The following is a 16860-nucleotide window of genomic DNA, read 5'->3' as shown; positions in this document are numbered from 1 at the left end:
AGACATTATCGCATACATAAATACCAAACATTTGAAAAATGAAATTCTATTATTTATATTTATTTTTCTCTGCCATTTATTTGAAAAGCTTGTGCTCTGCAGCTCTTATCAAATGCTATTTTGAAAATACGCTGAATTAAAACAATAAACTACTCATGTCTTGATTTGCCAGCCAGGGAACACTTTTCAGTTACTTTGCACTTCTGTGAACCCATTTTTTTGATTCTAGAAGACTCAGGACAGAAAACAGCTGCTAAGTATTTGAAGCCAGCCCTGCATTAATACCAGTTTGGTTTTTTTTTTTTTTTAATTGCAATGCTGTGGAAGGCTCTTGAGAGCACTCAAGTAGAGGCAACTGGATTCTCCAGGTGTTACTAAAATAGGAGAGGTTATGTAAGTCAAGATGGTAGAGCTGACTTGGGAATCACTTCACATTTGTATTTTTTCTGTGCTCAGTAAATTAATTCCCAGCAGGACATTTGAACTGATAAGACAGTGAAGCTTAGAGAAACCAGACACCATGGTATGGATTTGTGTGTGTATGTGCTTAAAAAAAGGTTTATCTAACTTTCATGAGAACACTGAATATATTTAATATGACATAAACTATTAGACTTTTGTACATTCGGCTAATAGCACATGACTAAAAGAAGAGATGAAATGTGGTGAATTGCCTCTGTGCTATGGTGCTAGTATGCTTGATCTCTTGTCCTTAAGAATAATATGAGTGATGCTGTGGTTAGAAAAGTTTCATATAAATGGTACCTCTGTCTTAGAGGAAGATCTGGTAAATGGATTTATCTCCCAATGGGACAATGAACAAAATTGTTCAATATATTTAATACACAACGAACTTCTGCAATCATACATAAGATTTAAGTCTTTTGAGTAAAGAGGTAATCTATGCAGTAGTATGTTTTTCACAGAGACTTTTCTTGGATTTTCATCTTTCAGACTCTATCTTCTTAGTGATTGAGTTCTAGTCTTAGTCTTCCTTATAAGAGGTAAATAGAATAGTGAGAATCCTCAGATAAGCCATATATTTTCCATCTACCTTTTATTTTTCCTTATCTTTGTCCAAATGGTTCTTCGTAATATATATATTACATATATGTGTGTGTGTGCGTGAGTGTGTATCTGGCATTAAGCCATATGTACTGTATAGAGAGATTGGATGTGTTTTCATGTCCTCACTTACCAATTTCAGAATATTATAGAAGGAAACAATGCCTGTATAGCTATAACAAGAGATTTCCTCCCAAATCCAAATTCTTTTAAAAGAGGGTCATAATTTTTACATTTAATTGTTTATAAGAGTTGATGAAAGGCACCAGAGTGACAAGCCCTAGAAGGCAGCGTTTTCAGATTTTCTACCCATCAGTGGCAGAACTGGTGGGTGGTAAATTTCCCCTTAGAAATCCCATTAAGGTTTCTCAATGTCCTCCTTAACTTGGCCTTATTCCACGTGAACCTTCATGTCCTGGGTTTTAGGTCTGACAATGAGGTAATTATGAAAAGAATATTGGTTCTATAATAAACTTAGCCTTTTATTTCAACTACACCGAATGACGGCAGAAACATGAACAGCCAGTTAGCTGGAGCAGTATGCACATGACCAAGGAAAATGAGAGGGAGAAAAAGACCAATGACCCCCCAACGCCCACTCAGAAACCCCAAACAATAGTGCACTTCTAAATTTAGGAAACAACTCATGGCCAGGATATCTTTATAGCGACAGAGCTGGAAGCCAGGCTCCTGAGTGAAAAGTATATTTAGCTCACACTTAAAAATTTGATTTCCTTATATTGTCTTCTTCCCTCTTATCATTGTTTAAAGACAAGTCCTGGACTATTGAGTCTCTCTTCCCCCTGATCAGGGAATTTACTGGAGAGTCTAACTTGTGATACATTGGTTGGCAGAGGTGTATTCCTATTATATTCAAAACTATGTTCACGGAAAATCTTTCTCTGTTTTGGTCATGCTAGTTCAGTGGTAGAAAATGAAAGCCCACTGTCAGCCATGAGACTCTTAGGCACACAGCTGTGGCAATACCAGAAAGCCTTCCAGAAGAAGGAAATCCCTTTCTGGTGGTAAGCATTGCATTTTGCAATGAAAGAATAGCAAGGGAGCCTTTTGTGAATTCTTGCTAGCAGTCTCAGAATTGGAGCATCTGCTGCTGCCTGGAGGTGAGTCTTGGGCTCTCTTGTCATTTATCAGTATGGCTTCCAGGTTCCATTCTCCCAGCTTTCTACCTCCTCCCTCTTCCCTGGAAGGCGTCCAAGGTGCTAGGGGGTGAAGATGATTCAGCAGGATGAAAGCTACCTGAGCACACCTCCCTAACACCCACTCCTTTAAGCACCAAAGGTAAGGAGAGAGCACCTCTGCCCCCAGAAGAAAGATTGCACAGGTGCAATTTTACATTTTCAATTCTTTCCCTCTTTAACACTAGATAAACTTACTTCCCTTGTTATAAGTTTTCCTGAGGATGCCAGAAAAGATTTTCCTCTTGCTGATTTTTTTGTGCCTTCCTATCTTGATCACAGATAGTTGACTGAGTGAAAGCTAACTCAGAGAGAATTACCAGATAATGATGATGTGTATATGGCTGGTGAACCCTACAGTTCTTGCTCAAACATATTTCATACCTAAAGTCATGGCTGTTACTTGCTTATGTCACTGAATCAAATGGATGAGATGATTTTACAAGTGATACAGTATTTACCTTCAGTAAAGTAGAATATCTTCCTAGTGTGGTTGGTATTACCTAGATTTGGATATTCAGCTGGTCAAATCACAGCCCCTTGGTCATTTTGCTTATGAAGAACCAGAAAGCCTGACTCTGATTCCTCTCTGAGTGGTTTTACTCACTCTAGCATTAGAACCAGAATCCACTGGCTCTGATGCTTCTCTGACTGGAGTTATTTGAAGATTATTCATTGGAATAAGAATGTTGAAGACATTTAAGCAACTTCGTGTTCCTGGTAAGGCTTGTATAACCTACCTGTCTCAATAAGGAATTATTTTCTGATCAATGATTTCAGTGATCTTTTATTACATTTCATTTCTTTAATACGCACATGGATTTAGTTGGGATGTCAAATGCTTAAGCCCTTTACATCAGTAAAGAAAACATGTGTTCTTAACTTATTTTACATGTTAATAATAAAATAAGTTAACTTGTTTTTACATGTTAAAAATAAAACATGCCCACAATAAATCATTAAGAGTAGCCAATGAGACACAAACCTAAATCAAGATACTTTTGTCATTAGCACTAATTTTTTTGAGAACAAAAACAAGCTATCAGGCATTTTAAAAAAAAGTTTTATAGGTTGTTGGTTAGTAGCTTCCAATCATGGGATTTTCCCAGAATAAGATTTTGATAAGACAGTAAAGAAAAACACAGACACACATCCTGTTTCTCCCGCCCCTCCAGCTCAAGCTTATCAACTTTAAAAACAGTTACATTTTAAACACTTAAAAAAAGAAATCAAATCACCCTCCCCCCATATATTTATATATGTATATATAAACAATAGCTTTTAAATTATTGGGGCATTTCATACCATATGGAAAAGGAAAAAACTAAAATATAAGACAAATGACTTGCATGTCAAAGCAACACACGTGTGGGGTACATCTGACTTTATAACTGGGGAGGAAAAGAGCATGTTTTCTTGCAAACAGCCTCTAAAAAAGGTTGCTCATGACTCAGTTCCTCTCTCTTGCCGTCACTTAGATACATATATGATTCAGTGTGCTGTTCGACACACTGTTGTAAAGACTGACTTTTTTTTTGCAAGTCTGAATTACTCCCCTGCTTGGTCATTATTTGTTGATTATAATGGTATTACACATTGTATTGATTTCATCATAGTGGAGATTAAAAATATGAAAGCAATTTAGAATTGGAGGTGTGCAACAAAATGAAATGAAGAAAGTTAACATAGCAACCAAATTTCTGTTTTGTGTTTGTTTTGTCCTTGTAGAATAGGCACAACTTTGACCCATTTGCAGTGTGGAAAGTTATCTTTTGAACTTTATTGGAATTAATACAGTTAACCAATTTAGGAGAATGTAAATTTGCATTTTTGTGGTCTTCTAATGGCTATTTTGCATATTAAAGGTAAGGCCTTCCTTAAAATATGCAGTCCTCTCTTGATTATGCCAGCTCTTTGCTCATTCTGCTAAAGCTATAAATAAAGCTTCTATTTAAGGCTGGCATTATATCAACCCACCTGCTTCTACCAGAGAGAGAGAGAGAAAAAAAAATCAGAATCACTCAACCTGCAGATTGCTGTCAGCTTGTGATTATGTGAATGGTAAGTCTTAACTTTTAAAGTGTTATGTGAGATAAGCTGGAGGGCTTTTTTAAAAAGCAATTTCCAGTTTAACAATTACCCAAGAATGTCTGAGTACCAATGAATAGGAGACTTTTCCCTGGAGAGAGCATTCATTGATGAAGTAGGACAGCAGCTGGGAGGTGACAGTGGTGAGTAAGGCAAGAGCTAGAGAATGAGGGATCTTTTCAATTGTGTCATCAGGAAAGGAGGCAGGAATGGGGGAGTACCAAATCTTTCCTCTCTCTGTGAGCTGTCTAGGGGGAGTTAGTATTTCCAGCTCTTTCCCTCCTTCCTATTCAGAATGTTTTCCAGGGAGATGAGGGAGGGGGAGGGAGAAGAGGTATTAAAGACCTTGGCCATCTGGAGAAGGGCAGTCAGTCTGGGGTACATGCAAGCTTGTCTTGATCGGATTGCCGTGTTTTGAAAGAGGAACATCAGCTTCCATTCAGGCCTGTTTTAGAAAAATAAATCTTTTACAAACTCCTTAATTATGTCTATTTTTTTTTGCTACAAATATTTTATCTTAGACAATCTATTGAAAAGCTCACACCAAGATAAGCGGCTAACATCTGGGGGGAAAATATTCAGCTACATTAACTGCCACCAAAACAGAAAGCCAACTTCAGATTTGGAAACCTGTCATTCAATGTTGATTTAAAACATTGTTTACTTGCCTCAATTGTGGAAGTCTAGACCTATGGCTCCTAAACCCAGTTGTCTTTAGGTATCTTAGCTAGGTATCTTAGAAAATCAGCTCTCATTTTGATCTTGTTGACTAACGCTGTGATGCTCTCCTTTCCCCACAGCAGTACTTTTGCTGGAGTGAGAATGAGCAGTCTTCCTTGGGAATGGCTTTGAAGCCATTAAGGGGAGAGTAACAGATTTGTGTCCAAAGTTTGCAAAAGTACTCTCTGCTGCCCAACATGCAAATCTAAAATCAAGTCAGATAATATTCCTTGAGGCTTTCCATATACAAAGGCAAAGATAACTCTAGAACTCCTCAATCAGAAAATGGTAAGGATTTTAGGAGAAAGGTTGGGAGTTTCAAAGCCAAGGGCGGAAAGTCACTGGCAATCACCAGGCATCTGATATTACTAGTCTAATGGGGAATGTTTCTAGGACCTTCTTCCCAGGAGCAAAAGGGATAAAGCTTTACCTAAGAACTGAGTAGAATGAATGGCCTTGGCCGCAAATGTTCGGTTACCAGGTTCATGTGGCACAAAATCCACTTGGAATGGCTCAAGTGAGCTATATAAAGGTGACCAGGGCAATAAGGAATAGGGATAAACATAGACACTGGCAAAAGTTAAAGAGCATAACCTCTGATGCGTCTTCAGTTAGAAGCTAACTATAAAAACAAGTAATAAAGTTAATAGGATGGAAATGGATTCAAGTGTCTCCCTCCAACCTTTCTGTAAACTCTTGATCAGCCTTTTTGTCAGGTGTTAGTCTTCTAAGCCGAAGATTATATATATTTTTTTCTTTCTTAGAAACCTCAAGACATACTCTGAGGTGTTGAACAGTTAACGTCAACAGTTCCTAAAGGTAAAACAAATATCTTGCTGTGGAGATAAAGGGATCTCCTGGAAGGTTAATTTACATGGAGCTCTACTTAATTTTTCTTCTCCAGGATTACATCTTCTCTTTGGTACTTTATAATATGTAAATATATTTGTTTCTGCTTGAGTCATGGAGAATGACAGAGGTCAGGCTTAAATGTAGGTAAGATTTAAATAATCCTTTTTTAAGGTCATAGAAGATTGTAACTTCCCAGCTCCTCTGAGAACTAAAAAGCATAGAATATCGGACAGACCAATGGAAAAAGAATCTACCTTAAATATTGTAAAGCAAATCCCAAATGCCTTAATACTATGGGGGAGTTGTTGGCAATAAGCAAAATTTCTGAGGACTTGAGCAAAACCAGAGTTGTGAAAATGTTCTCTGGGTCTGGGAAATACCAATCATGGCAAATCTTAGTGTACATTTTCAAACTTGGAGCATATCTGAAAAGTTCATAATTTTAAATGCGATGAAGATGAATAGGTTTAAAAAAGTATCATGAAAATTTGGAAAAGTGGAAGTCACTTGCCAGCAACACCTGAGGCCAAATTGTTGAGTTATCATACTTGAATAACATGTATTTCAGACATTTGGAGACATAGCTAGTCAGGGAATTTTTCTTCTAGAAATTTAATGCCTAGAAACTATAAATAAATGCTTCTCTGAAAATGCTTAATATGCATAGAGAACTGGTCAACCCAGAACTAAATGCTGAGCCAAACAGCTGTATTTCTTCTTAGGATAGTTGGAAAGAAATACTCTGAGAAGATGATGAACCAGAGATGAGTACTAGGAGCAAAATTTGGTCCATGTGCTGATCCAAGCTGTTATTCCCCACCATGCTATGGTCTAGTAGGATCTAACAAAGAGGTAAGCTGAAGCCATAAGGGAAAATTCATTTTGTGAAATTTGATACTAGAGCCCCAATGTTCTAGTAAACAGAATTCTTGTTTACTGGACGTTTCAGAGGATTTCTTAGCCTCAAATAGATTTTGAACCTCCAAGAGGTGGTTATAGAATACACTATTTTCCCAATTAATTAGTCTTGGGACCCTTTTTTTGGGAAGGATGTTATCAATATTTTAAATAACTATTGTTCCAGGGATCAGAATATGGAAATGACTGAGAGAGTGCAACTTCTTTTCTTCCTGTGGAATAATAACTAAATCTTTTCGTGGATGGGTTAACTTTAATCCAATTTCATTTAACTAAGTTTTTTGGTCAACTTCTATTATGACAGAAGATAGCAGTTAGAATCACAAAGCCCTTTTATTAACTGCTAAATGTTTCTTTCTTTCTTTACATAATTAGCTAAGTACTTCATACAAAGTATTTTCTATTGACTTTTGGAAGACTTGGTCTCAACTTTAATTTTGTTCATTTTTAAATTTGAAAGACCCCATTCCATTTACCCACAGGATAGAATTTATTGCAGATCTTGATTTGTATTGTTAGCTATAAATAAGGTAAGTTGACACAAGAGGGAAATGAATTTCTAAATGATCTATAATAATCATCAGGAAAATCAAATAGAAAGTGACTCAAGCAGGCAATTCTTCAATCTTTCTATCTCATTTTCCACCCTTTATTAAGGAAGAAATGGGCTTAACCATGCTGCTATAAAATTGGAAAAACTATTTCTGGACCTGTCACTTTTTTATTGGGGTCAATTTTATTGAAGTTACTCAAAATTTGAAATAGTCAAAAAAAGCCAACTTTTTGAAAGTTAATCTCTGATCTGATATGCCAAGAAACAAATTCCAAAGATCTCCTACTCCAGCTTACACAGTGTCCAAAAGGGTACTCATTTTCGGGTCCCTCACAAAATGTGAAAAACGTAGACATCTCCTATCTGTTCTATGCTGATTAAATACATCACATTTCATGAATACACTATATTCAATGCTTTCTCAGATCATATGAATATAGCTGACCCTTGAATAACATTGGTTTTGAACTGTGTTGTGTCCACTTATGGACAAATTTTTTTCAACAGTCAATACTTTAAGTACCACATGATCTGAGGTTGGTTGAATCCATAGCTGCAGAATCATGGATACAAGGGGCTACCTATAACTTATATGAAGATTTTCAAGTGCACAGATGGTCATCACTCGTAACTCCCATATTCAAGGGTCAACTGTATAACCACTTGGAAACCACTGACTCAACCTTTAGCCAAATGGAATTATTTTTCATTTGAACCAGATCGCTGGTGGTAATGGTATGAGGCCATTTTTAAAATACCATAATATTTTAACTTTGAGTCACAATCATTAATACAAAATGAACTGGACAAATCCTTCAGAGGAGTGAAACTATCAGCACGATTTAACCTATTTATAGGGCTAAGTCTTAGTTTTTCTTCAGTAGAGGAAAAAAACAAGTGCTTTTTAATCCATCTTATTTTTTGCCACTTATTTCAAAATAAGACAGATTCTTCTTGTCTACATCAGACAACTTTCAAAATAAAAACCGGTATTTACTTGCTAAGGAAGCAGGGAGAAACCCTGAAGTTGCCCATTTGAGATAACACTGTGTGTACAGTATTTGAATAGACAACATCAGTGTTGCAGTAGTTAGATGATTACTTCGACTGGCAGCAATCCAGGCTTCAGAAGCTATTGTATTTTAAACAGATCCTTTGTGGCAGGGATCATGGTATGCATGGATCACCCTGGTTTTTATGGCATCTCAGGAGAAATCCTTCTTATCTAGAGAGGTTTTAAACATCTGAATTCTGGATCTTAGCTACAAGCTGTTTATTAGTCTATGAGTATTTATAACAACGGTATCCTCTCCAATTTTCTTTTTTTTGTGTTTTTTTAGGGCCACACCCATGGCATATGGAGGTTCCTGGGTTAGGGGTCAAATAGGAGCTGTAGCTGCTAGCCTATACCACAGTGTAGCAACACCACGTCCGAGCCGCCTCTGTGACCTACATCACAGCTCACGGCAATGCCAGATCCTTAACCCACCGAATGAGGCCGGGGTTGGAAACTGCGTCTTCATGGATGCTAACCGCTGAGCCATGATGAGAACTCCTCTTCCATTTTCTATTAACTTATTCTTAGCGACTGGTGAAAGTAAAATCAAGTTGTAGTTAAATGGATCATTTTCATGATTAACACCTACCTTGCATTTTACAGGTACAAATTGTGGCACACCACCTTCTGAAGAAACCAAGGGCTTTGTTACAGTAAACTGGTCCAGGGCGATATCACAAGTATAAAAAATATTCCATTCTGTATCAAAACTAGGCACATGCCTTTATTTATAGTAACAGAAGTTAACAGAGTTGAGCATTGTTGCCTTGGGTCCTATTTCTTGGCATCCTACATCAGACAAACGCATCTTTCAACATATATCCGCCCATAACTCCAGGGATCTAGTCTCAGGGTTATCTCTATGTAAAGGAAGGTGAAATCACACTTGGATCTATAGTGGTGAGTAACTAAAAGCACAACCTCTCATTCATATTGCTTTAAAACCTATACAGCATATATGTTTCAAAAAAAAAGAGTAAAGAATATATTGATTTCTTTGTGGTGTTGAACCAGCAATATGGTATGATGCAAGGCTTTAACAAATGAGAATTCATAGATACAAATTTTTTCTGTAGAGTATGTTTTAGACAAATGTGTCTTTTTAATATTTAAATCCTACATTGTAGGTTGTTCCTTCTTATTCTTTTGCTTTTGCTGTGGTAGAAAATGCTGAGTAATTGTCCATGAGCATGAGCCAAAGGTTCAGGTTCATTACTGAGATCCCCAGAATGCCAATATTTGCAATGCAAACAATTAGTTTCCCAATGTATGAAGGGCTCTGACACATGCCTGCCTGCCTCTAAGTGGAGCGTCTCCATCAGAAGTCCTCCTGCTTCTGTGGACCCTTGCTTTGACACAGGGGCAGCTGCACGAAGCTGCCTTTAACCTAGTACTTTACTGTGCCAGGCTGTCTTACTGGCTACCAACAATAACAGAGAACCAACAGCGGGAGGAGTCAACCCTCAAATCATTTTCATGTTGAATCTCCTGGGTCCAGCCACCTCCCCTTCCGCAACAGCACCATTGTTTTTTCGGGGCACATACTCAAGGTCAATGCTGTTTTTGTGTTTGCCTTTCCCTCGGCTCCACACAAAAAGGAGGAGAAAACAAAATAAAACCACTCCCAGGAATGTGAAACAGCCCATGGCTGTAGACACCAGTATTGTTTTAAGGTCCAGGGAAAAAGTGTTGGCATTGGTGCCATTGGAAATGGTGTCATTAGAGTCGGTCATGTACATAGGGGTCCTGTTGGCATACAGGAAGCGGTCTGAAGTGAATCCTTTCACAGTCAAGGAGGCTGTGAAGGTGTCATTCCCAGCAGCGTTGCTAGCAATGCAAACATATATCCCACTATCTTGATCCTGGGCAAAACGGATTTCCAGGGTGCCATCACCCAACACAGTGGCTCTTCCATTGGACTTGGTAGTGATGAAACGCCTTCGGGGTGTCACCCAGGAAATCACAGGCTGAGGGTCTCCATCAGCATTGCATTCCAGCTGGACTGTCTGCCCCTCATCCACCAGCAGATGCTGTAACTTCTTCTCACGGATTTTGGGCTTTTTGCAGGTAAAGTAAAAAGAAAGGGCAGTGCTGTGGAAATCCTTGAATGACCTCTCGCGGATGGTGTCGGGGCCAGCACACATGGGCTGCTGGCCACCAAACTGCAGGGTGGGATGTCGCTGCAGGATCCAGAGGAGGCGGCAGTCACAGGCCAGTGGGTTGTTATTAATGCTCAGGACCTCCAGAGCCCTAGGGGAGGAGAAAACATTCTCTTCCAAAGTTTCCAGGAGGTTCTGAGACACATTGAGCACACGAAGGAAGCGGAGCCCTTGGAAGGAGTGAGGCTCAATGGTGCGGAGCTGGGCTCCCACTATATGAAGCTCCTGAAGGCGGATCAGGTCAGAGAACATGCCTGCTTCAATTGTGCTGATGGGGTTGTAGGAGAGGTTGAGGTGGGTCAGGTATACCAGGTGTTTAAAGGCAAGGAAGGGTACTGTGGACAGGTTGGTATTGGTGATTGAGAGGGACGTGAGGTTGAGACCATAGAGGCTATTGGCAGGCATCATGTCCAGTAAAGGCCAATAGTCAATCTCTAGATGTTTCAGGTGGAACAATCTCTTAAAGGCATACACGGGCATATTGTTGATATTGAGATGCTTCAGATGCAGGCTGATGAGGCTGCGGAGATGGGAGAGGGCTTCTGTTGGTACCGCTGTTAGGTTGCACTTCTCCAGGGTGAGCTGCTCCAAGCTAAGCAGCCCACTGAAGGCCCTGTGTGATATGTAAACCAAGTCATTGTCCCCCACTTCCAGAGACTTCAGGTTATGCAAATCCTGGAACATATAGTCCAGTAAAATGACAATCTTGTTCTCACTAATGTCAAGCTTGGTGAGGTTGGACAGGCCGGTGAAGACCCCCAAAGGGACCAGCTTCAGGCGATTCCCTTTCAGGCGGAGGGAACGCAGGTTGAAGAGATTGTTAAATGCTCCTGGCTCCACATTGGCGATGATGTTGTCACTCAAGTCTATCTCCTCCAGCAGGGGATAGGAGATAAATTCTTCGGGGTTGACACTTTTCAGCCTGTTCTTGCTGAGGTCCAAGATTTTGGTCTCGATGGGAATGCCCTCTGGAATGGCGATCAACCTCCTTCGGTGGCAGCTAACAGATTTGTTCTGGGCGGAGCACTCGCAGCGAGCAGGGCAGCCGATGGTGGATCCCATGAAGATTAAGACCACAGCCAGACCCAGGAATGGCTGCCAACATGATATGGCCGTGTGAAGCATGACTCCACTCTTAGTCTACACCTTGGTCACGGGCCTGTAGGAGAAGGGGCCAAAGAAGGAAGGAAGGGAAATTGTGTTAGGACATAGATGCGTAGTAAGACACACACAAGCAGTGAACACAGTGAAAAAGACCCTGCATTTGGAGTGACACAGATTGGAGCTTTAAATCTGAAAGCTGCCATCATTAGCTACACGATCTTGTGTAAGTTATTTCACTTCCCTGTTCTCAAGTTTTCTTGGCTGTAAAATGGAAATAAGGGTGATGATAATAGTAGCTTCCTAGAGTTAGGACAATTTCAGTATTTGACAACGATTAAGAGACTATTACCCTGTCTGGCCCAGACTGTGAAGTAAAACAATGCATTTCACAAAAGGCTCTATTTTGAACTCAAAGTGCCAACAACAGAAGTCAATGGCTAAGAGGACACCTCTTCAGCTCAAATCAGTGTCTGCAGCTGTAATGTCTGGGATGATATCCTCTGTTCAAAATGAAACAAACTTCATTCAACCTCAGGCTCTAGGGTTCCACTTACAGAATAACGTTACATTTCATGTAAGGGGTTGAGACTTTTTAACCTTCATTATTAAGTTTTCTATTAAAAAGCCCCCTTTGGTTAGAAGGCTTACCTCTTTGAGAGTTGAAGAAATTCAGATTTATGAAGAGTTTTCCTTTTTTGAGGTAAACAAAAACATCCTCAATCTCCCTATAAATGTTGTGTTTGTCCCTATGATGAGATAGAATCAAGGCATCATAGCCTCTGTGATGATGAAAATGCTTTAAGATTTTGGGTTAATATGTACGAGTGGAAAGAGTTACCATCATAAGGAAAAGTGTTTTTAAGTAATTAGTGAACTATATCATTTTTCCATATTCAAATTCAAATCTAGTAAATGTGTTAACAAGATATTAAAGAGGTATCAAATGAGACTGGAATGAGTATGCTTTAGATGTATCTAGTTAAGCAGACGTTGACCATACTGCTCAACTAAACAGCAAGAGGTGCGTTATGGGGGCTGTGCTTCTTAACCTGAGATCCTCAGGGGTGCATTTCATCCACAAACACCATGATTTACTCAAGGGTAAGTTATTCAAGACAATATTTTTAGCTAAAAAGGTACGTGATAAAACCTCAGCATTTGCTTCTGAATTGTAAGAGAATTACTCTCCAATTACAGTGTTTAGGTATATGTCTATGTCTGTATATATAGCTATGACTACATCTAAGCAAATCTATCCATAAAAAAATCACAACTGGGAACAAACTTAATGGTGAATCACTAGGAAAGTGGCCTCAATATGTAGAAAAATAGCCAAGATTTAGCAAGTGCTAGCAAAATGAATTATAGAGGAGCATAAGACTTATAATTATTGGAAATGATATGACAAAATTATCATTGTAGATCAAACTAAACCATCTTGAAAACTAAAGGAAATCAACTGAAAAAACTGTCAGAACCAAGAAAATAATATAAGATGAAAATCATTTAGAAAATATTTTTGTATGATTCCAGTCATATTATCTCTGAAGAAAAATCAAATTCCTTAGAATAAACTACACAAGACATATGCAGAATATTACATCCATTCAGCTCTACTGAGGAAACAATAACCTTATTAAAATAAGGATGTAGTATATATTTTAATAAAAATATTCAATATTTTAAAGATATCAATTCTTAAGGAATACATCCATTTCAAAGATAGTATTTTTGGATTTGAAAAATTCTAAAATTAATTTGGAAGAACATAAATATTTGAATAATCAGAAACATTAAAAATCAGCAATGGACAAAGATGTATCCTACAAAATATTTAAACTTAAAAAACTAATAAAAATAGCATCATACTCAAAAATACAGTTAATGAAACAGAACGAGTAAGGAATTATATCTAAATGTGTTTGAGAAGTAAGCATATGTGAAATGTGGCATTTTAATCCAGTGAGAAAAATATAAATGAGTAGATACTTATTGGGAAAAGCTGCATGTCAACTTCACTTGTTCCAATAAAATAAATTCCAGATGAAGTTTTAAAATGTAAGAATAATGTCCCAGAAGAAAGTTTATTGATTTTATAACGACAGAATCGAAAAGCCTTTCCTATGAATAAAGCTAACAACCATGAAAGAAAAGAATAACCTATTTGTTTGCCTTTAAAAAATAATAGTATAACAAGCAAATATACAACAGGCAAATAAACAATATACACAAACGCAATAGCTAAAATGGATTATATCTTTTAGTCTTATAACAAGCAAAGGATTAAACATAGTGTTGAGTAAATAGTTCTTATTAATAAGGACAAGAGATGAATGTCAATAGAAAACTAGGTAGTGAATGTAGCAAAAACTAAAAATGGGTAATATATGAAAAGCTAACCACCTTCACTAATAAGCAAAGAATTACAAATTAAATAATAGTTATATCACTTTTGCCTATCAGATTGACAATGTTCAATAATTACTTTTATCCAGAATTAACAAGAGTAGAAGGAGGTGATAGAAGAAATATAAATCGGTATAAGCTTCAGGATGTTGAGGTACAATAATGAGGAGGTTAATTGATAAATTTAAATCTAAGTTTAGTATGTTCATCCCTTTGAACCATTTTTTCCTTTCCAAAATGTTAAGTTTTACTGAAGTACAGTTAATTCACAAAGCTGTGATAGTTTCTGGTGTACTCCAAAAATTTTTAAACCACTTTATTGAGTTATGATTGACATACAGAAAACTGTACATATTCACTGTATACAATTTCAGTTTAGAGGTAAGTATATATCCATGAAACCATCATCAAAATCTATACCATAGACCCATGTACTGCCTCCAAAAGGCTAGACTTTATGAGCCTTTACTTTTTTCCAAGAAATATCATAGGGAGATAATTAATCTACATAGATGTTTGCTACATGCTTGCCTATAATACAGGAACACTGGAAATATAATAGTAGGAGCTTAGTTATATGTTATAACCATAATATAACACATAAGACTAAGATCTATACTTGTTAACCTGGAAATATGAAATAGTCTTGTTTGTATGTGTTAATATATATAAATATCCATATTTATACATATGATAGACTACATGTAAACAAGGATAAAACTGGGAGGATATAATGAAAACGTTGTCAATAGTAATTATTTTGAGGTTGTGGGATTAAAGGTGATTTCCATTTTAGAAATTTTCATGCATCCTATTTTCCCACAATATACCCCTATTTCTTTTATAATTAGAAAAATAAAACAATTTTGATTTTTGAAATTGTTTTGACATGGAAAAAGATGTCATGGATACATTTTACAATAAAGGATCAAACTTGCATTGATATTTTTAAAGGTTATTTGTATTTTCATATACATCTTAGCATCGACTTGTCAATTTCTAAAAGTCCGCTGGGATATTGATGATTTATGTTGAATTCATAGGTTTTTGTGGAGAACTGATATTGTAACAAATTCAGTTTTCCATGAACATGGTACTCTCCATCTATTCAGGTCTTTAATTTCCTTCAGCAAATATTTCTTCCTTTCTAATTTTTACGCCTTTATTTTTGTGTCTTTTTATGTTCACTACTTCCTTTAAGATAATGTTGATTAGAAGTACTGAAAGCTATCTTCCTTTTTTTTGGTCTTTTTAGGGCCACACTTGCGGTATATGCAAGTTTCTGGGCCAGGGGTCAAACTGGAGCTGCAGCTGCCAGCCTATGCCACAGCAATGCAGGATCTGAGCTGTGTCTGTGACCTACACCATAGCTAATGGCAATGCTGGACCATTAACCCAATGAGTGAGGCCAGGGATTGAACCCATATCCTCCAGGATACTAGCTGGGTTTGTAACCTGGTAAGCTACAATGGGAACTCCCCCCAAAGATTTTATTTTATTTATTTTTTGGCCTCATCCTTGCCATATGGAAGTTCCAGGGCCAGGACTGGAATGATATCCGCAGATGTGGTTTACACCACTGAGCTGTGGCAACCTCAGATCCTTAACCCACTGCACCAGGCCAGGATCAAACCTGCACCTCAGCGACACTCCAAGCTGCTGCAGACACAATGCAGGATCCTTAACTGGCTTCACCACAGCAGGAATTCCTGGGTTTTCAGTCTTAAGGGAAACCATTCTTTTTTTTTCCCCATTTTTTTTTTTTTCTTATAGATGCTCTTCATTAGATTGAAGAAGTTCTCTTCTCTTCCTAGTTAACAGAATTTTCATCACAAATAACTTATTGAATTTCGAAAAATGCTTTTCTGCATCTGTTGAGATCGGCTTGTTATTTTTCTATATTTTTCTTTTAGTATGCCAAATAGTGTTGCTTTTTTTGAGGGTTACACCAACTTTGAACTTCTGGGATAAACCCCACATTATATGCAGTACACACTATATTTCATTGGGTTTGTTTTGTTTGTGTTTGGTAAATTTTCTTATTTCATGAGAATTTTTGCCTCTTTCTAGATCTCTTGTGTTTGTGCAGTGTTAGTATCAAGTAATATAGATCTGATAAAATCAGTTGGGAAACATTTCCTTGGACTCTATTTTTTTTAAAGGGTTGGTAATAGGGTTGTTATTTATTTCCAAGGTATTTTGTAGAAATTACCAGTGAAACCAACAGAGCATAGAGTTTTCTTTGTGGGAATGTTTTGAAATGTAAGTCAATTTCCTTTGTGGATATTAAAATATTTGGATTTTCTTTTTGTGTCAGTTTTAGTCATTTATTTAAATAATTTGTTTATTTCATGTAAGCTATAAAATATATTTGCCTTAAGTCATAAGTTCTCTTATTCTTTTAAGGTATGTAAGCTTTCTAGGCATCTATGATTCCTAATATTGCTAAGCTGGGCATTTCTTTTTTCTTAATAAGTTTAGCTAGGATTTTGTCAGTTCTATAAAACTTTTCAAATACCAACTTTTACTTACATTTTCTCATTAATTTCTGTCTTAAGTTCATTATTTGTGTCCCTGTTTACTTTGAGTTCAATTTGCTGTCTATCTCTTTTTTTTTAAGCCTCCTGGGATAGAACCTTAGATCACTAAGTTTGGACCTTTTTTCTTCTCTAATATAAACTGTAAAAACTATAAATATACTTCATGAACTGCTTTAGATGCATTTTACAAATTTTAATACAA

At 37.2% G+C, this 16860-nt stretch overlaps 1 protein-coding gene and 1 long non-coding RNA gene across 19 annotated transcripts in view; one reads left to right on the top strand and one right to left on the bottom strand.

The window, feature by feature from the left end:
• The first annotated feature begins 1983 nt into the window (after positions 1 to 1983).
• Positions 1984 to 9159, top strand: LOC106505141 (uncharacterized). The gene is made up of 5 exons (XR_014817800.1): positions 1984 to 4322; positions 5150 to 5357; positions 5834 to 5888; positions 6644 to 6773; positions 9053 to 9159. It is a non-coding gene; the product is annotated as an uncharacterized LOC106505141 (long non-coding RNA).
• LINGO2 (leucine rich repeat and Ig domain containing 2) overlaps positions 8708 to 16860 on the bottom strand; it is a 1289481-nt gene continuing 1281328 nt past the window's right edge. For 14 of the 18 annotated variants that reach the window (XM_021064187.2, XM_021064192.2, XM_084979859.1 and 11 more), the window contains one exon: positions 9150 to 11767. In XM_021064187.2, the coding sequence (XP_020919846.1) occupies positions 9913 to 11733 (1821 nt within the window). In that variant the 5' untranslated portion in view covers positions 11734 to 11767 and the 3' untranslated portion in view covers positions 9150 to 9912. Of the gene's footprint in view, positions 11768 to 16860 lie in introns of all 18 variants that reach the window. The other 4 variants (XM_084979863.1, XM_084979862.1, XM_084979864.1 and 1 more) reach the window with 1 other exon arrangement.

This window comes from Sus scrofa, chromosome 10 (assembly GCF_054392235.1).
Source record: "Sus scrofa isolate SSC_HxYL_T2T_F1_AM1 chromosome 10, Sscrofa_HxYL_maternal_Yorkshire_Landrace_v2.0, whole genome shotgun sequence".
Classification (NCBI taxonomy): Eukaryota; Metazoa; Chordata; class Mammalia; order Artiodactyla; family Suidae; genus Sus; species Sus scrofa.
Note: the sequence above shows the minus strand (reverse complement) of the source record. Positions and strands in the feature narration are given on the sequence as shown.